The sequence below is a fragment of the Ptychodera flava genome, chromosome 17 (assembly GCF_041260155.1).
Source record: "Ptychodera flava strain L36383 chromosome 17, AS_Pfla_20210202, whole genome shotgun sequence".
Taxonomy (NCBI): Eukaryota; Metazoa; Hemichordata; class Enteropneusta; family Ptychoderidae; genus Ptychodera; species Ptychodera flava.
The window spans coordinates 14,353,957-14,375,491 of record NC_091944.1 but is presented as its reverse complement, the minus strand read 5'-3'; the positions used below and the strand labels follow the sequence as shown (position 1 = coordinate 14,375,491).

General features: G+C 37.7%; 2 protein-coding genes across 2 annotated transcripts; both read left to right on the top strand.

Moving 5' to 3' along the window:
- The first annotated feature begins 1,502 nt into the window (after positions 1–1,502).
- LOC139115530 (glutathionyl-hydroquinone reductase YqjG-like) lies at positions 1,503–11,031 on the top strand. The gene is made up of 3 exons (XM_070677695.1): positions 1,503–1,872; positions 5,669–6,035; positions 6,640–11,031. Exons 1-3 carry the CDS (start codon positions 1,842–1,844, stop codon positions 6,848–6,850), a joined length of 609 nt encoding a protein of 202 aa, XP_070533796.1. The 5' UTR covers positions 1,503–1,841; the 3' UTR covers positions 6,851–11,031.
- A 3,012-nt stretch (positions 11,032–14,043) lies between these two features.
- On the top strand, positions 14,044–20,712 carry LOC139115529 (glutathionyl-hydroquinone reductase YqjG-like). The gene is made up of 3 exons (XM_070677694.1): positions 14,044–14,185; positions 17,831–18,191; positions 18,814–20,712. Exons 1-3 carry the CDS (start codon positions 14,155–14,157, stop codon positions 19,391–19,393), a joined length of 972 nt encoding a protein of 323 aa, XP_070533795.1. The 5' UTR covers positions 14,044–14,154; the 3' UTR covers positions 19,394–20,712.
- The last annotated feature ends 823 nt before the right edge of the window (positions 20,713–21,535 follow it).

The window sequence follows — 21,535 nt, the reverse complement described above, 5'->3', positions numbered from 1 at the left end:
TTTCTATTCAAATGAGCTGGGAGAAAATTATATCACTTTTTCCAGGATTCCAACGCATCCTATATTCCAATTTTCGTTTCGATGACTCTGTTTAAGGGACAAAGTCGGCCATTTTTCATGAATTTTGTTGGATGCAAAATACTAATATTGTTTGACATGTTGAAAGATAATGAATGAATGGGTGACCATACATATATTCGACCCTAGTTTTAGACAAATTAAATGAAACCATGGCGAAAATGAATAAATGGTCATGAGCATGCATTTATTTTCGCGATGGTTTCATGTATCGTGTCTAAAACCGGGGTCGAATATATGCATGGTCACCCATTCGTTCAGTATCTTTCAACATGTCAAACAATATAAGTAGTATCTTGCATCAAACAAAATTCATGAAAAATGGCCGACTTTGTCCCTCTAAATGATTTTGCCAATTTCTTTCGTTTTCATTAGGTAAAGTGCAGCCAATAAAATTTGATTGTTTTATTAAAGGGATATAGTCGTCGGAACTGCGCCTGTGCGAGTTTCTTGTTTACAAACCATGTATTTCGTGAACGATATCTAGATGCACCTCATCATCATAGCTGCAACATTTAAATTATACGATGATAGATTATGACAGACATGTTTTAACTGTCATAAATCACCATTGTGCCTTGGATACATTGTTGCCATGGGTCCTATGGGTCTCATACGACCTTTGAGCGCAGTTCCGACGACTATATCCCTTTAAATTCGTCGAGGAAAGTTATTGGTAACGACTTTTTTGGCAAAACTAAAACTTCAGGTTCCAAGTGTGGAAAGTCTTGCATAATTAGATAATTGTTTTAAATGAAATGCCGATGCAGGAACAGGTTCAGTCAAAAAGTCAAATCACAGACATAATTTTAGAAAATCAAAATTGTTGGATTAGAATTCAAGTACGGCAAGACGAATAAAATCAAGTGTTATGCGATGTGTTTGAAGCTGTCGTCTTGATTAATTCTATATGGACTGACGATATGTTTTTAACATGAAGATAGTCTTCAACTTTGCTCGGCATCTGATCTCCATATGCCGATAACGGATCTCAACCTCCAGCCATCGTGTCATCAACTTTCGCTGACAAAGTCTCCTTGTTGATCGTATTTGATTGAGCAAGTTACGAGCCGTTCCCTTGCTTCACGGCACTGAAATTGACGATGTTCAAACGAATTTGGAAAGCGACAATACGAATATCAACAACACCCATAATATGTAAGAGGTCATACCCTTGCACCCCGAATACAAATAGCTTGTGATATTCATGGTGATAAAATCAAAACTAAATACAATTTTATATGCTATACAAGGTTCGCGATGAATGATACGTCATGATTTAAATCGAATTCATTTAAGCTTACTTGTTTCTTTTGTAATGCGATGGATACTCAAAATTCATCATGTCATGATCGTGTAATGTCTGTCCGTTAGGATGGCCCGCCGACCGGTGCAAGCTGGTGCACACAGTGTTGTAGGACCAGAACGGGATGATGAAGCATTCACCCTGTTCTTTGAACTGCTGTGTCATTTTTAACTGTTCATTTATTCAAGGACGTATCAGGGATATCAAACCATGAAGCTTTCATGTTATTATTATTGCTGTTGTTTAGGAGAAAGACCCGGGATCGTTCACCTCTTGACATTTACGTGTTATTTACGGGGTTCAAATTTCAGCCTCTCACCTGTTACCACATGGACGCATGCGCCATATCTACTACCTGTACACAAGACGTTTGGATCCAGTTCTGGTTCTTTTTCTCCTTTAATACTTTCAAGAGATCCCATTACGCTAACTGTGACCCACAGTGCAAGACCAAACTATGTCTTCACATGAAAAAACATTGGCCACTGGTAAGTATGCGATTTCCACGAACCTGTCGTGTTCTGACATATAGTAGGAGAGTGAATCATATTTTTGTGAATTCAACTTATTCTGAGTGAGTACGTTAACTTGGCCAGCCAGTGTGAGCTGTATTCAGGCTTTCCGAAAAGTATAATGTTAATTACGTCCAGGATAAAAAAACAAACCCATCATACCATACCGGTACATTGATAACGTTCCCGTGGATAACTCATGGAGGCCTAATAGCTTTCAGAAAGCATTTTCGCGTGGCGCAGTCCTTACCTTGAGTCAGTGTTGGGTGCTGAAAAAATGTGGTGCTCATAGGACGGCTGGGTACCCATGCTTGCTCCGAAAAAATTCAAAGCACCCCTTATCTGGAAATGTTCAGCGAAAAAGACAACTTCGAAAAATATTTCGAAAAATACAAAACATCCCCCCCCCCCTTAATTTACAAACTCTTGGCGAGACAAATTTCAAAATATAGTCGCAGCCATGTCAATTTTGTCAAGAGCAATGATGTTCAGTCTGCAGCATCATTATGATCTAAAGACTGGAACAATAGTGTCCATGATCTCCTCATTATTTAAAACAATTTCATTTTTCAATGTAAAATGTATCCCTGGCATCGCTGCACTAAGCAATTATTTACCAGGTTTCATACAGGTATTTCACGGACAAGCTGTAGGGGAACAGAACCCCATTTTTCTTATTATCATGGACGTTCATGATGAACAGCAACGCCCCTTTTCCGTAATGGATACCAATTTTCCCCGAGAGTGCCACTACCTGGGCTGAAAATACACGAGTACATGGTGTGCCAGTTTATTGCTTAAAGCCGCACTTTTCAATCCCAGGTTTTCGCATTAGTGGAGTTCTCCTCCCAGTCAAACACATGGCCAGTACGATGTTTGATTTCTATTACATTAATTACACAAACTGATTTCAATCTTTTGTCACCTTTTGCTAATCCTGCAAATAGAGCTTATATAACCGTTTGATTGACGGTCGGTTCAAATTGCAAACGGTCATTTATTCCCCAGCACCACACTCAAATTTCCTTAAAAAACGTCTTCCAGTCACGTTAGAATTGGAATATAACCACAGAGTTCGATCGGCAGCAGCTTCATGCAGACTGCTTGGCAGTCTGTCAGCGTTTTTGCGGTCGGAAAAAACTAAAAAGTGGCATTTTCTGGAGCGTGTGCCCTCATGTTGCCTGTTTGGTGTCCACTTACACAGTGAACGCCGCCATAGGTTGGCGCCCTTTTAAAGGGAGGCTCCGCCTTTAAGAGGGGTGAACGTACTTCTGATAAACGAAAGACCTGCACTGCACTGCAAACTGTATCACACAAATCGTTGCAAGCACAGGGTACAGGGGAAAGTCACCTGGGGTGGGGAGGAAGGTGTTTTTTGTGCAACGGTTTACCTTATTTGATTTTATTAATTTTGACTGTGATATTTCAAATAAAGAGTTCAACTCGACGCCGTCTGACTGCTTTATTATTACCGACAAGTCCTTATCTCCTCTCCAACTTGTGTATGCACCACTGTAATTGCTCCGAAAGCATTGCCAACTTGCTAATCCGCTGTCCGTATCAGCGGATTAAGTGATTGAGTCAACACCACCTTATTTTAATGCGTGTGGGGCGGCTGTGGTGTTGAAGTCTGGCGCTTGTAAGTGTGTCGCCTATATTTCTGTTCCTTCTATATGCGATTATTGGTTGGTTTTTGAACAGTTTTTTAGTGTTTCGTCTTTTTCAAGTTCACTCCAGTTTTCTGTCAGGGCTTGCTTGATTTTTGTCGTTTCGATGTACGGGCTATACGTTGTTATGAAGACTACTGTATTGTTGGTGCTGGCGTTATTTCTTTCGCTTGACCCGAACTAAATTTATACCTTGTGTATGACGTGTAAACGTGCACGTGAGATCGCTTAGATCGCTGATAAGGAATATTACAGAGCGACTAATCAGATTCCCTCAGGTTTAAAAAATACACGTGTAAACCCAACTATAGAAATCTTTAAATTTAGCTTGGCTTAATCCCATTTGGAGCCTCTTCAGTGAACTACACCACTACATCACTTCACTCATCGCTTGAGTGGCACAGTTTGCCAATAGAATAACAACTGTCGTTAACTAAACCATCATAGTAATTTTGCTCATATACCGTTGAAGTTGAATTACAATTCCTACAAAGCTTTAGGCCTCGTATGTAAAGAATGGTACATTGCCCCCAATATATATATATATATATATATATATATTATATATATATATATATATATATATATATATATATATATATATATATATATATATATATATATATATATATATATATATATCGTTCATTACACACACACACACACACATATATATATATATGTATATATATAATATATATATATCGTTCATTACACACACACACATATACATATATATATATATATATATATATATATATATATATATATATATATATATATAAACGTTCATTACATATAATTACATAATTACAGGTTAGTAAATTGTGTATGTAAATAAACTAATTTAAATACATAAAATTTAAATGTGTATCTCTTTTGTATTGATCGTTCATTTTACCTATAATTTACATTTACTCAGATGATATGTCAATAAAAGTTTTCACTTAATATATGTAGCGTATCTGAATTGTTGAACAACGATGTTAAATAATCCGCTGAATTTTAATAATTAACTATGATATTATGTATTAATAAAACAGTTTATTATTAATCTTTTGCAAACTAATTTATGCCGCTTGTATGCAAGAGTGCTGGGATTGTTTACGTTTAATACAAGGGAAATGATTTGCGAAAAATGAAAACCCTGCACATTATTTCATTTATTGAGATTTAAAATTTACTTGTATATAATTAAACAGTACGTGGGTTATAGACGGAAACCATGTTCGATTTTTTATTATTTATTTCGAAAAATTTTGATACAAAAATGACCAAATACAGAATTTTAACCTAAACTTAGTTACATATTATGTATCATTTACGGGGGGCTAACGATGAAGTCCTATACAGATTAGTATGTGACATTCTCTATTAGGTTTCCAGTCCTGCTATGAAGTTATTATAAAGTCATCGCCTTTAGTAGTAAATTATTAAATTAGTTCCTAAACCCATAGTTGCGGTTGGACCTGGATCAGGCCCTGCACCACATTCTTGTGAGCCGGACGGAGTCGTATTTCCAATCCACTACGCTCAAACACAAGTTCACTAGCTTGGGCATGAATAGTCTAATAATTATTATGTTAATATCATAATTATGAAACATGCATTTATTAATAAAAACGTTTTTCGTATTTCATCAGGGTTGAGATTCTTTTCTGCTCTGTAAAACCTGAAAAAGAATCACTGAACGCGCTTGGATTATATTTGTTGTAGCAGTCCACGGCCACACGTGACAGCTCCCAGTGACTATATTGGACTGCTGTGTCAGATACAATTCATACATGTTCAGCGATTAAGAAGGGAAGCTCAACACTAATGAAATACCTGAACGTTTTTAGAAACAATATTCATATTCAAAATAATGTAATACTACTTAGATCATTCATGCCTAACCTGTGTGCTCAATAGTGTAACTATAGGGGGCTTTCTTCAGCTGTTGCTGCTGAGAGGCTATTGGTTCAAAGCGCAGTTCCTCCACCTCTCGCATATTTTATCTTGTGTCGGGAATATCTGCGAGTATCTTTGAAAATCTTTTAAAACTATTACCTATATTTTCACAGAAATTGCATCATCTTGGATGTTGTTATTAATATCTCTCTTAGGCACAAAGGACGACGAGAATGGAAAGTTAAAGACCAAACAAGCTAGTTTAAAACTAGATGGTGGATACGTACCAGGTGTTGGCTCTGCCCGGAACTGGATAACCGCCGACGGATCATCGGGCTTCAAAGCCGAACCAGGTCGTTACCATCTCTACGTGGGTCATTTTTGTCCCTACTGCCATCGCTGCCTCCTGACCCTAACCCTTAAGGGGCTACTTCACGTGGTTTCGATCGACGTTTGCTCCTTTCGACGTCATGAGGAGAGAGGATGTGAATTTGTGCCGGAGATTCCAGGGTGCACTGAAGACACTGTAAATGGCAAGAAATTCATCGGTGACATTTATGATATGGTTGGCATCAAACAACGGTGAAGATAACCATTTTTCTTGTTTTATCGAGAAACTTGTCAAAGTAAATATTTACAACGATTTCTGTTGGAAAATCACACATTATCAATTTAGTTCTTATGGACGCTGACAATGTAATTAAATTGATTTGCATATTGGTCCTTGCTTTAATTTTGAGAAGAAAATATTATTTGCCTTTCGCGTTTGTTGTCATAACCTCTCTGCGGGGTTGGGAGGCAAGTGTCAGCTTTGAAACACTGATATCTATGAAAAACAAAGCAAAGGTTATAAGAAACTGACCACGAAAACCGTACAGAGGGCCATCCTGTGTCTAATCACCGTCCGCTCGCACGGGTCCATTACTTCGCACTAACATCCAGCTGCCCAGACAAGAGACCTTTGCAAGCTATGATAGTGTCCCATCTTTATATATCATGGGTTTATAAATGGATTTTCGATTTATTTATTTGATTTAATTCCTTCAAATTTAATGTCATGCTGCAATCGAACATTCGATAGCGTATGTTAACCAGTAACTGTCACAAGTCTTATACAAGGTACGATATTTTGCTATTAATTACATGTTTCCTTACATTTTTATGTGTATTCCTTTCCTCCATCTAGTTCAATTCCAGTTTTATGGGACAAGAAAACAGGGACCATTGTGAGCAACGAAAGTGCTGAAATCATCCGAATGCTGAATTGTGAATTTAATGAGTGGGCTAAGGAGTCAATCGATCTTTATCCGCCAAGTTTACACGATGCTGAAGTTATTTTCGTATTCGTTTTCGTATTCGTTTTCGTATTCGTATTCGTATTGGTATGGAGTCACTGACAGAAAATGTTATTTTTAGTCCAGGTTTCAGGTATGAAACGTGCAATATACGATATTTACTGAGGTTTAAATATTGTGATAATTTGATTCGTAATTTCATCTGCCAAATTTGGTTAAATTTACATAAATTTGCATTTGTAGATTTTAAAGATTTTGTTCACCTCATTTTATTTGAAAAAAACATACTTAAAATCGGTTGGGATCTGGTAAGGCAGCATCTTCGCTTGCCATGTCTCTTGACCGGGCAGCTGGATGCACCCCGAAATCAGGTGGTCAGTGCCAAGTAATGGGACTCGTGAGAGCGGATGCAAAGGAGCTGCCCTGGACTGTACCATTGTTTTGCGGGGAGGGCAGATTTTTGTGAGGCGCTGCAAAACGGGTGACTGTTGAAAGCTATGATGAACGGGGGACTTGTCCAGGACAACCATCTAAATAAAAAATGTGAAAACTGTTATATCCGGTCATCCTTTTGGGACTCACTTTAGAATACTAATATCCATTTACAATTTGTATTTCAAGTATTTTACTTCATTTTGACATGGCTCTACGTAGACCTGAAATAAATTTATAATAACAATACAATACAATACAATACTTTACAAAACTCAGTGAGTGCGGTAAGGCAAAAATTACAAAATTGCAAGTTACGACAAAGTTGTACGTGCTGCTACAGGGTAGAAAGTAACAGAAATCAATCACAATAGGTAGTTTAACTTTCAGAGTAAAGATGTGAGCAATAATAACATAAAACCGGACCGACCGATAATTCATGTATTCCATTCAATCAGGGCTCAAAGTAGCGACCATTTTCAGTCGCATAGGCGACCAAATTTTATGAGATTGCGACTGAATTTTTTCAAGACATTTCTCCATACCGTATACGTGATCAAATTGTATTCGCTCAGTGTTCACGGAGCATTGTCCCGAAAGGCCGCGACCCCAAAATACGCATTGAATAAGCATAGCCGTTGAGCGGAGTTACTCAAAGGTTTGAGCGCGTTCTCTCCACTGCACAGCGCTGCCAATGTGTCTGCTGATGTTATCTTGAATGATCTGTCAAAATATCCCAATCCAATCAAGTATCAGAAGCAGTTTTAGTGCTGTCACATCATTTCAACTGAACCAATCATAATCCCAGCATAAAATGTCATCAAAATATAGCTGACAATGGAAAACAAGCAACCAGTAACTGCAACATGTTTCATGCGTTCACGTGCGTAATGAATATTTGCGTTAGTGGCATGTGATCTGGGCAGGAAATCGTCCTTTGGAAAGCAGATGAAAGCATCGATTTCATCAAGCTTGGACTAGATTAGCATGTTTCATAAAGGTTCTTGTTTTCAGCTAGATCTAAATAGCAAGCAACTTTGTTGAAATATCATGGCAAATCTGCCTGGTAGCGACTGCAATTATGTAGAACAGACCATGGATGTAAAAACTTCCATGAACAGACCATGGATGGGACTGTAGCGATGACCTCAATGACCCGAGCGAGTTCGATACACGCCACAAGTACCGCTGCGATATCACAGCTAGAATTCAATGCGCATATACGTTTGAGTTTTGTTCTCTTGCCTACAAAATATCTATCGAAAGTTGATAGCTGCTGCATTTCTATTCAGAGTTTTTGTTGAAAAAAGTAGCTATCTATGGCTAGCGGCTTAATTGGTCCCCCAAAATAGTACTGCTGAAAGTTTTTGGAGTGACCTGCAGAACGGAGTTGTAGAGTGGGGCAAACTGCGTAACACTAAAACTGGATCGCACAGTAACAAATGACGGAAACCGATTGAGCCAGTTGCGACAGCTACTAGACTAGCTGAAGCCTATTTATCATAGAATACAGGTGTTTCTCGATATTTCGCGATACAAATTAATTTCCATGCATTCTGGTGTATCTTATCATAACGCAAGTTGATTAACATGTTCTGGCAATGACAGTTGACGCAAACGCAAGGAAAGAAAAAGAGATGGGCCGTACTCAAGTAAAGACTCTGACAACAGCTCACACATTAATTTAATCTTTATTAGGGAAACAAATGTACCGATCGGGACATAGGCCTATGATGCCATTTTATTCATCTCGTTTTCCTTTGCGACAGCAGTCTAAATATAGCATGTCATATATATATATAATTTTTAAGGTTTTCGTGACACTACAAAAGCCTCTGATATTTTCAAGGTCCAAGGTTTGCCCCTAAAATTTCGACTTACGGGCATGCGATAACGTTGAGCCCTGCATTCACTGTCGTTATGACGATCACTTTCTCAGAGATATCAGTTTAAAACAAGAAAATTACCTTTTAAGTTTACAACTCGTCAAATTGGACGGGTCAGCTAAATTTCCATTATCGATACTAATGATGTCAACAGAATGTTGAAGTTGGTTGGACGTTGTGATAGAAGTTAATACGAAAACGAATACGAATACGAATACGAAAATGATGTTTGTTTAAAAAATCTTTCCTCCAAAGACTACTGGCCCACAGGCGCTAATAGTTTGGTAGATTGCTAAATAGATCGATTTTCGGCTCGATCTATCGATCCCGTGGCCAGTATGCCCGCCACTGTAACCTAGTGAGTATTTTGGTTACAATGGCGCGCATATCGACTACGGGATCGATAGATCGAGCCGAAAATCGATCTATTCAACAGACTACCCAGCTGAGGAGTGCCTGTGTACTGGCCGTTTGTTTTTAAAATCTCTCCTCTAATGATAGCAACGATATCTTTCAATCTAGGGCCTAAAAAGATTGGATCTTTTTCAACTTACATTCTCAAATATTGAAGTATTGATATATTGTCATATAAAAAGCACTTTAACTTCTGTAAAGACAGAACTTTTATATAATATGTACGAAATTTGGACTAAAAATAAAAAATTTTGTCAGTGACTCCAATACGAATACGAATACGAATACGAAAACGAATACGAAAACGAATACGAAAATAACTTCAGCATCGTAAGTTTACAGAAGGAAATCGAAGAGTTCAACGCATGGATTTATGCAGAGATAAATATCGGCGTATACAAGGCTGGTTTTGCAAAATCACAAGAAGCCTACGATTCCACTGTTACAGTACTTTACAACGCACTAGATCGACTGGAAGAAGTGTTTGCCAAACGTCGTTTCCTCTGTGGTAACCAACTGACCGAAGCTGATATCCGACTTTTCCCGACGCTCTTCCGATTTGATCACGTATATTTCATTTGCTTCAAATGCAACAAGCGTATGATACGTGACTACAAACACTTGTCTGGATACGTTCGCGATGTCTATCAGCAGATGGGCGTGGCCAATGCTTCAAATATGGAGCATTGTAAACAATGCTATTTCGGCAATTTAGGCAATAAAATCATTCCTATCGGTCCAGATTTTGATTTCAACGAGCCAAGCCAACGTTCTGAAATGAAATGATCTGTCTCCTTCGAGATGCTGTGAAGTTTTAATGATTCAAACTTAGTTTGACATCAAATTTCTTTCGATAAATACAGATAATACACGGTCAAAATTCGATATCAGATGAGCACTATACTGCGTGTATAATATTATGGAATATTTTTGCGTTTTTAAGTCGGTAATCTGCAATAATTCATTCAGTCGCAAATGTAGGTAAAAAAGAATTTAAACCCTTTGACCACTAAAGACTTTTAGAATACCGAGTTTTTTTCAAAAGTAAGGGTTGCGACACTTTATACACGCATGCGCGCATCCATCCATGCTTCATGTCAGAAGTAATCACAACAATTTGATCGATACGCCACAGCACCGCTTGCGTATTCACTGATTTGTCAAAATATCGGGCTTTAAAATAATTTTGTAATGCACTGTAATGAATGAACAATAAATAAATACACGCAAATTCACAACACACCCTGAAGAAATCCGTAGAATTCACGTTTGGGGGCAAACGCTATACGACATTGTTAAATAATTTTTACACACTTGTCACACTTATTTAAGTCCAAGTTTTCATCATTAGCAAACAGAAGTTTGGGCTAAGTAACATAGTAAAATCATTCTAATTTGCAAACCATGTATTTGTTTGGGTTTCACTGCTTGCAATGGTTTATAGACAATTCTGTAACTTTGAATCATATGTGTGTAATTCCCATCAACCAAAGTGCCGGATATGTAAAGAATGATTCAATGTGACATATACACATACAATGAGTAACCACCAAACATTCAATGTAAATTATTAATTATATGTACATGTAATACATTTAATCAATGTATATACTGTTGAAGTTGAATTATATGTATGTAGTTCCTATCAAGGAATAGGTCTTGTATATAAAGAATGAATTTCCGCTTATCAATTTGTACTAACTTTGTCTTAAGTTTAAATAGTTCATATTATATATATATATATATATATATATAATATATATATATATATATATATATATATATATATATATATATATATATATATATATATATATATATATATATATATATATGATCCAGAAACTACAAAACACCTGGAAAGTCTTTGGATCTCAAGAGCTGGTACAATGTATCCAAACGGACTTAATGACTATGAACCATCAGGCATCCAAAATTAGCGTTGTCATGTGACTTTTATGATTTGCTATGCAGACATGCGCATTACACCATGCTTTGTTCTGGTTTTATTATCATCAGTGCTTGAAAAGGTGTGCTAGTCATACCGAAACGTCGCCGTCAATCAAATGTTGGGATTGGAAATAAGGTAGACTCTGAACATCTCATCAGTTCGTAAGTCACTACAAGTATTTATATATATATATATATATATATATATATATATATGTATGTATGTATATATGTATACATAGACTAGACTGCATGACGCACTGCTTTCCGCATCGAGTACTGTAATTTCCCTAGAAGACACCCGTCTATATGATCAAATTTTTCAAGTCCCCAAAATTATCATATAGTCGCATATTTCTTAGGAATGCACGCATAGTTAAAATAACCATGTATTGCGTAGTTCTGCACGCAGATGTTCAACACTACCTCTTGTCAGCAGGTTGTAGAGCCATATACCTGAGGTTAGTTCTAGATTGATCCATTTTAAATGCATCAGTGGACTTTTTGATTTATCAATCTAAGTCGACTTGAACTTATCCAACTCTGGCCAGGTCAATGGCACCAGATGAAGAGCGCACAGAATGACAATCATGAGAGAGTACGCAAATTGTGAATTCCTGGCTAATTGCCAAATCGTGAAAAACTGAGCACAGTAATTTACCAAAAAAATATCTTTTTCAAAATACAATCGACATATATGACTTAGATACTACTACATGTTTTACGAAATTGACAATACTGGAAGTTTAAAATATTCCATAAAATAAACGTTTTAATCTCAGAAAGTTCTGGTGTAATAATGGCAAATTGGTAAAAAATAAATAATTCCATTTAGTCTCACATTTTTTCAAATTAGAGTCTGTTCAAAGTTTTACCTTTGTGTTATTGTATGATGAGATGTGAAAATGTCATTCACTGTATGAACTTGAAATGAATGGTTTGACATATTGAATGATTTTCGAGAAACACAGTGACTTTTCTCGTACATTTGTAGAAAGTCAAGCATGGTGACCCCATATTTTTCTCTAATATTGGATTATTCTCATATGCCAGGAATTCAAAACTCCCCGGTAACTGTCAAGTCTCCTAGTCTTTCACGTGTTACCCTCTTGCCTGATCTTGTGTACAGGTATGTTTCATTGTCAATTGAGCGTCCTGTGACCCAAACTCTTTTTCAACTACACCAGAGTCAGAGCTATCACTGTCACTGCCGATATGCAGTGACAGTGACACTGTCCGTCACGGTAGGCAGTAACAGGGCAGTGCTGTATGAACTTTGTAATTTTACAATATTTTGTTCAGTTTATACGACTGCCTTCTTGTTCTAAAGAGTCCGTACAGCATGTTGAGCTGTCCAGTATTCAGCTTGCCAACACAGCCTGTGTGCTTGTACCGTGCATTTGTATCATTGACAAAAAACTTTCTGTCTTGACTCTGACTCAATTATCACCAATATTTAGATCCAGGCTTTGTTGACAAACAGAATATTGTGTGTTTCAGCATACTGTAGAGAGACACCAACTTGAAGAAACTGTTTTTGATACCTTGCATAGAAATATTGAAAAAATTATCAACAGTTGCCGCTTCTGTCCCGTTACAAGGCCAACTTTTTTTTACATTTTTAGATTTTCTCAAGATAAAAGTCATAAAATGAGACAAAACGGTTCCAGATTTTAATTATTACTGACATTAGAACCATCGGATGACATCAAAGTGTTGGGAACCAAAATATTTTCAGGTCCCTATAGGCAAAACTTAGAAGCCCCCCTCGACTATTCCCAAATTTCGAATCCCCCTGAATTCCTCCAGCTCCAAAACCATTTTTGTGAACGCAGCCTTATGTGCAAGAGTGCTTGAATTATTGACGTATAATACTAGGGGGACTGGTTTTTTATTCAAATCTGTGTATTATTTCATTACTTTATATACAAATATTTATTTGTATAATATTATATGGATGATATAAAAATAAATTATTCAAGTTCACCTATTTATTTTTTAAAAATGAGACAGCTTAAAACTGACAAAGAAATTTAAACATGAAAATTTGTATATAACACAGTCCCTCCACCCTGTGTTTATAACAAATGCACAGACGGCATCCTATATAGAACGATACAGGGTAAATGGTTGGCCAAAGGCCGTCAGATGTGGATAAAAGCTAGCCGCTGAAATCAATGTGATATCTTCATCTCTTTATCTTTAGGGACTGGACATAAATTAGCAGGGGGGGGGCCGGGGGATTTGGGGGGAGGGTCACAAATTTTTGAACCTCTGTCTGAGGGGGAGGGTCACAAATTTTTTTGGACTAAATTTAGGGGAAGGGTCATGATTTTTTGGCCACTCTCTTGCGAAATCCCCCGCCCCCCCCCCTGCTAATTTACGTCCAGTCCCTTATCTTATAAAAACTAGCACGGTTATGTATTTACATGACTTATGTGCCCACCGTTTCTTCAAGTACCTGTCAGGAATACCACGACATGAAGCTGCCATGTTACCATTGTTGTTCAGGCGATACACTTTCGGGAACACCTCTCGACATATCTGCAATTTGCGAGATTCAAATTTCAGTCACCTGTTACTATATGCACGCATGCGCGAAATATATATTACTTTCACACAATAGTTTGGGTCTGTCATAGGGCGTCAGCTTTTCTCCCCTTACTGTACTACTTTCAACAGATCCTGTTACTTAAACTGTATTCCACAGTGCCAGACCAAACCATGTCTTCGCAGGAAAAAACCTTAGCCACAGGTAAGTATGATTTGAGCTTGAATCTGCTGCTTTCTGACATATAGTGAGAGAGTGAATCATATTTTTACGAGTACGTTGGTGGTCAGCCAGTGTGAGCCGTATTCAAGATTTCCGAAAAGTATAAGCATATAAATATTTAGCTGCGTTCTTGATACAAATCAAACACCAAAAGGTCATTACTGTATATTGATAACGTTCCCATGGATAAATAATGTTTGTAAGTATGTACAGCTTTCGGAAAGCTTTTTCGCGTGGCGCAGTCTTTCAGCTTGTGTTATTGTTGAGTGCTAAATATAGACGAGTACGTGATGTGCCTGTTTTAGTTCTCGCACTGCACAGGGGGAGTGCTAGCAGTGGAAATGCAGCTGTCTATGGCGGGGTCAGCTTCGTCTATGCGGGTCATCAAAAGGTCAACCCTGCCAAGGTACCCCATAAAGCATACCTCCGAGCTCAGGCATTATCTCTGTCCTGAGGCGGAATAGGTCGGAAAATTTGCATAGTTCTTTGCGCATGGGAAGTAGACATTAGCACTATAATCTACAAGACCTTTTTAGCTTTAACTTTTAAAAGAACCTTGTTTTAGGAAGCTGAGGAAAACCCAGCAGTTTGACCTCCTTAGCCGAAATACAACGGCTGGACCAACGAACAGAACTGAACTATGGCGATCGACCTTGTGCGACCAACCTCCATCGTAGATGGACGTCTTGGAGATTTAATAAGACCACTACAACCGTGCGAGGACAGTCGCATTGTCGGTGAAAAAAGAATAATTCATAACACTGTCCAATCGCCCCGGCGTACGTCTTTTGCTGGAGTTTTTACATTAGTGCAGTTTGCTCCGAGCTGTGACTTTTTAATGATTTTGTGATATACATAGCATGTCCAATATTGCAGATTGCTGCAAGACCAAAGCAATGCACAGGCCAATTAGGCATCATTTGTGTTGATATTCCTATTATGATCAAAAATTGATTATGAATATTAATAAATTATGAATGTTACAGAATAATAAAACCTTTTTTTACAAACAGTGTCATGTATTTTGTGTAAATACCTTCTGGAAACCCTATGGGTGTTATAATTATGATTATTAATAAATTTCGATTATGATTAATAAAGTCATATTGTTCAAATTGTAATCTCTGCTTACGTAAAAATCCTCAGGAAACCCATATTTAGTTCATAATCTATGCAAAAATATCCCAGTGACACCATTGCCCATGTTCAGTCTATGGCGAGTGTTACTTCACAGTGTGACTCAGCTGCCCCCTCCCTGGAGTTTTTTTGGGGGGGGGGGGGGGGGAAGTGTTATTTGTTGAATACACAGAGACGCTGATAAATCGTTAATATCTCCGGGGCGATTCCCAGCACACTTGCTTTGAATTGACGTCTTGTTAACGTCAAGTGCCGCTGTACTTACACTGACTTTTCGCTGTTATTTCTTTTATTGCTATGGTGTTATTTTTTGCAGTGCGCTGAATAAAATATAACTATTTTACGGTTTAAACGAATAATTAAACATCTTTGTGCGGGAAAATGCAAAATAAAACAAGCGCGCACATGCACTGTGCATCAAGTAGTTAGAGTGGTTAGTCGCCTTTATTTGAACACTGTCAGCTATCTCAGTTTACCAAAAATGTCAGATACTCTTAAGAAACGATGTCGTATTCAGCAGACTATTTTGACATTTGTCAGGGAGCAGGCATGGTAGGGCTGCGTTCACAAAAAACGTTGGGGAAGGGGCTGAAGGAATCGCGATTGAATCTTATTTTGTTCAGATCTCCCCTCAATACCCTCAAAAATTCTCAAGTCCCCCGTGTATATGATCTAAATTTTTAAGCGCCTCACAAATTAGCATATAACCGCATATTTATTAGGAATTTACCCATATGTTCGAAACTACCTCTTATCAGCAGGTTGTAGAGCCGTATTCCTAACGCAAGTTTTTAAAATTGATTCATTGCATCATTGGACTTTTTTAATTTATTAGTCTAAACTGACTTGAGTATATCAAACTCTGGCCAGGTCATTGGTACCAGCTGAAGAGCACCGTGACACAAAATAACAATTATGAGAGAGTATGCAAATTGTAAATTCCTGGCTACATTTTGCTAAATTGTGAAAAACTGAGCTCGGTGCTACCGAAAAAATGTTTTGTTTTTTTTTCAAAAGCACAAGACATGTACGACATGTACTTATAAATGTTTTACAAAATTTACAATACTGAACGGTTAAAATATTTCATCAAATAAACGTTTTAATCTTAGAAATTTTGGGTGTAATAATGGCAAATTTGGTAAAACGTGGATGATTCCATTTAGTCACTTTTTTTTTCATTTAAATGTGTCTTTTTTACTGTTCAAAGTTTTACCCTGTGTTATTGTACGATGAGATGTGAAAATTTCATTCAATGCATGAACTTGGAATGAATGGTTTCATCTATTGATTTTCAGTGATTTTCGAGAAAAAACAGTGACCCCAGGGTGACCCCATGTTTTTTCTCTAATATTTTATTATTCCCATATGCCAGAATTCAAAAATCCCTGGTAGCTGTTAAGTCTTCTAGTCTTCCATGTCTACCTCTCGGACTTGATTTTGTGTACAAGTATGTTTCACTGTCCAGTCAATTTAGACTCCTAAGACCAAAACTCTTCTTCAATTATATCAGAGCCAGAGCTATCACTGTCACTACCGGCATAGAGTGACAGTGACAACTGTCACTGCCGGCATGCAGTGACAGTGACATTGCCAGTAGGCATTAGCTGGGCAGTAGCTGTATTAACTTTGTATTTGACAATATTTTTGTTCGGTTTCAATTCTGTACAGAGATAAGTGCATGTGTCAATCGTCTGTGACCATTGTGTACCAATAAAACAAAGGCGCTCGTGGGCTAGGTAGTCTGCTAGATCGATCGATTTTCTGCTCGATCTATCTATCCCGATTTGTGTGACACAGTTTGCAGTAAAGTGGTACTGGCGTTAACTAAGTCATTGGTGTTTTAGGAACATATCAATTCATTAGGGCACTTTAAATTGGATGACATGAAAGGCTGCAAATACCAATAGGCTGTATTTATTTATACTTACTAAATACCATAGCGTTTTAGTAATATATTCATATTTCAAAACGATGATATTTCTCAGATCATGCTCGACTCGTGAACCTGTGAGCTCAATAGTGTAATGCGGCAGTCAATATCAACCCCCACTCCCACCTCAGGGCAAGACAATCTGGAAAATTCACACCTAATACGAGTTAATCCCCCACATTTCCCCCACCCCAATTTGTTGGGGCATTCATAAATTCTGCGCTTGTCCATGAAAATGTCTAGGGGGATCAATATGAGGCAATTGCCCCACCCCCTCGGGCAAAGTTTCATGGCAAACACGGCCTATACCCCACATTTGTCCCGTATCGCCCGAGGTGGGGTCCCTTGGGGATTACATTGACTGCTGCATTATTGGGATGGTCTTCGGCTGTTGCTTCATACAGGCCACTGATTTTAATACGACGAAGCTCACCTCCCACATATTTTGTTGCCTGTCCGAAACGTCTGTAAGTATTTTTGAAGACTTTCAAAATCTTCTTTGCCTCTGTTTTCAAAAATATCGTATCACCTTGGATGTTCGTATTACTGTCTCTTAGGTACAAAGGGCGACGAGGGTAAAAAGTTAAAGGCCGAACAAGCTAAAACAGATGGTGAATACGTACCAGGTGTTGGCGCTGCCAGGAACTGGATAACAGCCGACGGGTCATCGGGCTTCAAAGCCGAACCAGGCCGTTACCATCTCTACGTGGGTCATTTTTGTCCCAACTGCCATCGCTGCTTCCTGACCTTGTCCCTCAAGGGGCTATTTGACGTGATTTCGGTCGATGTCTGCTCCTTTCGACACAATGATGAGAAAGGATTCGAATTTGTGCCGGAAATTCCAGGGTGCACCGAAGATACTGTGAATGGAAAGAAATTCATCGGTGATATCTATAGCATGGTTGGCATCAACCAACGGTAAAGATATATTTTTGTTTTATCGAGAAACTTGTCGAACTAAATATTTACAATGGTTTATGTTAGCAAATCACATATTGTCAATATAATTCTTGAGGACGCTGACAATATAATTGCATTGATTTAGAATTAATTAAATTGATTTGCATATCGGTTTTTGCTTTAACTCGTACAAGAAAATGTAATAACCTCTCTACGAGGCAAGGAGGCAAAAGCCATCTTTGAAACACCGACATCTACGAAAGATAAAACATAATAGACGGCCAGCCTGTGTCCAAACTTCAAAATTTGGAGTTGAGAAGGGACCGTGCGAATCGTTAATCTAATTTGGTCTAATTGCTCCATGATGACGAACTTGACCATGCGCACATTAGCTGCTGAAGTTCATTATTATTTCATTATTTATTCATTTATTGTGGATTTATACATGATTTTTCGACTTATTCATTTTCAGATCTATTTTTTCAATGTGCTGTAATTAAACATTCGATATTCATAGCAGATGTTAACCAGTAACCGTCACACATATTCACATTTATAATACAGGGTACAATACTTTACTCGAAACTATCAATTATATGTTTCCTTGCTTTTTAATGTGCATTCCTTTTCCTCTATCTAGTTCCATTCCAGTTTTGTGGGACAAGAAAACAGGGACCATTGTGAGCAACGAAAGTGCTGAAATCATCCGAATGCTGAATTGTGAATTTAATGAGTGGGCTAAGGAGTCAATCGATCTTTATCCGCCAAGTTTACAGAAGGAAATTGAAGAGTTCAACGCATGGATTTATGCAGAGATAAATATCGGCGTATACAAGGCTGGTTTTGCAAAATCACAAGAAGCCTACGATTCCGCTGTGAGAGTGCTTTTCAACGCATTAGACCGACTGGAAGAATTGCTTGCCAAACGTCGTTTCCTCTGTGGGAACCAACTGACCGAAGCTGATGTCCGACTTTTCCCGACGCTCTTCCGATTTGATCACGTATATTTCATTTGCTTCAAATGCAACAAGCGTATGATACGTGACTACGAACACTTGTGTGGATACGTTCGCGATGTGTATCAGCAGATGGGCGTGGCCAATGCTTCAAATATGGAGCATTGTACGCATGGCTATTTTAGCATCTCTGGCAATAAAATCGTTCCCATCGGCCCAGATTTTGATTTCAACGAACCAACGCAACGCTCAGAAATGAAATAAGCTCCCTTGTTCCAGATGCATGTAAAGATTAAACATTCGGACCCTTAGTTTAATATCAAAATTCTTTCTAGAAGTAGATAATATACGGTCAAAATTCAGACAACCGTGCAGTAGAGAGACGATCCAGATCTCAAGCAGCTACTATTAATCCTGAGACACAAGACAAAGCCCTGTTAGCAAAAATAATGACTATGCCACTAAGTTATTTCTCGTCCAAGTTAACTTCGCCTACTGCTGCATGATCATGGTCAACCCGAACTCAGCGCACTTCTGATGATTTACATACCCCATTGGTAAATTCGTCGTCGACACAAGAAAATAAGAAAAAGAAAACCAGAAAACAAAAAAATCTCTACAAAGAATGCCTCTGGTCCAAGCAGTGAAAACCACTGTATGCAGAACTGTAAATACGATAGACCTGAAATAGGAGATATGATTCGTTGTAGTCTGTGTCTGACTTGGTTTCACATCGACTGTCTGAACATAAATGGAGAGGAAGCAAACCTGTTTTTCTGGCCATGTCCTTCCTGTCGTACTTTATTGACCTCAGTAGAAAAAATAAATAACAATTTATGTGAGTTCCGTAAGATCGCCTCCGAGTTAGCTGCTCTGAGATCTCACCTACGCAATGTGCAAACTGTAATAATAATTTGGCCGCACAGCTGAGAGAGAATGCAGCTCTAAATAAAAATCTTGAAAGTAAAAATGCTGCACTTCAAGAAGAATGCAGATCCTTTCAAGACAGATGTAAACATTCACGAAATGAACATACATCAGTTCCTGTGGATTGAAGAACTTAGATTATCAATATCCCATTAAAGGGATCCATATAGTCGGTCATTTTTCATGAATTTTGTTTGATACGAGATACTACTTATTTTGTTTGACATGTTGAAAGATACTGAATAAATGGGTGACCATTCACATATTCGAACCCAGTTTTAGACACGATACGTGAAACCATCGCGAAAATGAATTAATGGTCATGACCATTAATTCATTTTCGCGATGGTTTCATTTCACTTGTCTAAGACTGGGGTCGAATATATGCATGGTCACCCATTCATTCAGTATCTTTCAACATGTCAAACAATATAAGAAGTATCTTGCATCAAACTAAATTCATGAAAAATGGCCGACTTTGTCCCTTTAATATCAAATTTCTTTCTAGAAATAGATAATATACGGTCAAAATTCGATATTCGATTAGCAATGAGTGGTTGTATTTTTAAATGCCGGAATTCTTTTGCGTTTCAAAGTCGGTATTAGCTGCAATTCATTCAGTCGCAAATTTAAAATTAAATCTAAATCCTTTCACCAAAAACTCACTTTTATCGAGTGTTTTCGAACACAAAAATACTATTAAGTAACGCAGACACAAAAAAGTGCAGGTTTTACTGTTGTGTCGTTACGACTCTAAACAAGAAAGAAAACTAACTACTGTTGAGTCTCTCTTATATGTAATCTCTTGTTATATTTTGTTTTTATAAACAATAAAGACACCAGGGCACTTGTTAACAGTTTGCCGTGCATAAGTTACTCAGTTAAGGTATTAACAAATTAAATAAATATCCTTTTTATTTTCTAGTACGACTTGGAGAATGATGGTTGACATTCTATTAAAAAGCAAATCGCGCAGTGCGTGTCTTTTTCTCAAAACTGAACATTTGAATAAAGTGAGAATAGCTCACCACTTCAGGTTAGAAAATCATGTGAAAAGTGAAAAAGTTAAAGAGAGAAAGCTTATATTGCTGTCCTCTGCAAACAATAACGGATTCCAACCACCTGTCAAAAGTCACCGTATTGATCGATATCGTATTTGATCGACTTGGCAAGTTACTTAACACCTGCGATCCTTTCCCTTGCTTCACGGCATTGAAATTGTCAAGCGATCTTAGGAAGCGGCACGACAAATATCCATAATTTAATGTGGGAAGTCATGAACTTGTACCTCGGAATACAGCCCTGTGCAATATCCATGGAGAAAAATCAAAACTAAGAACAATACGATTTTCTATGCTATGCAAAGTTCATGAGGAGTGGTATAACATGATTTAATCGAAATCATTTACTGTGTTCCTTTTGTAATGCGTTTGAAACTCAGAATTCATTATGATGTATGTAATATCAGCCAGTTACAGG

What these genes read in the sequence shown, in the direction of transcription:
- LOC139115530 (XM_070677695.1), top strand. Translation starts at nt 1,842, where the DNA reads ATGTCTTCACATGAAAAAACATTGGCCACTG. An exon ending in TGAAAAAACATTGGCCACTG is followed by an intron (nt 1,873 to 5,668) that starts GTAAGTATGCGA and finishes TATCTCTCTTAG; the next exon opens with GCACAAAGGACGACGAGAAT. An exon ending in ATGGTTGGCATCAAACAACG is followed by an intron (nt 6,036 to 6,639) that starts GTGAAGATAACC and finishes TCCTCCATCTAG; the next exon opens with TTCAATTCCAGTTTTATGGG.
- LOC139115529 (XM_070677694.1), top strand. Translation starts at nt 14,155, where the DNA reads ATGTCTTCGCAGGAAAAAACCTTAGCCACAG. An exon ending in GGAAAAAACCTTAGCCACAG is followed by an intron (nt 14,186 to 17,830) that starts GTAAGTATGATT and finishes ACTGTCTCTTAG; the next exon opens with GTACAAAGGGCGACGAGGGT. An exon ending in ATGGTTGGCATCAACCAACG is followed by an intron (nt 18,192 to 18,813) that starts GTAAAGATATAT and finishes TCCTCTATCTAG; the next exon opens with TTCCATTCCAGTTTTGTGGG.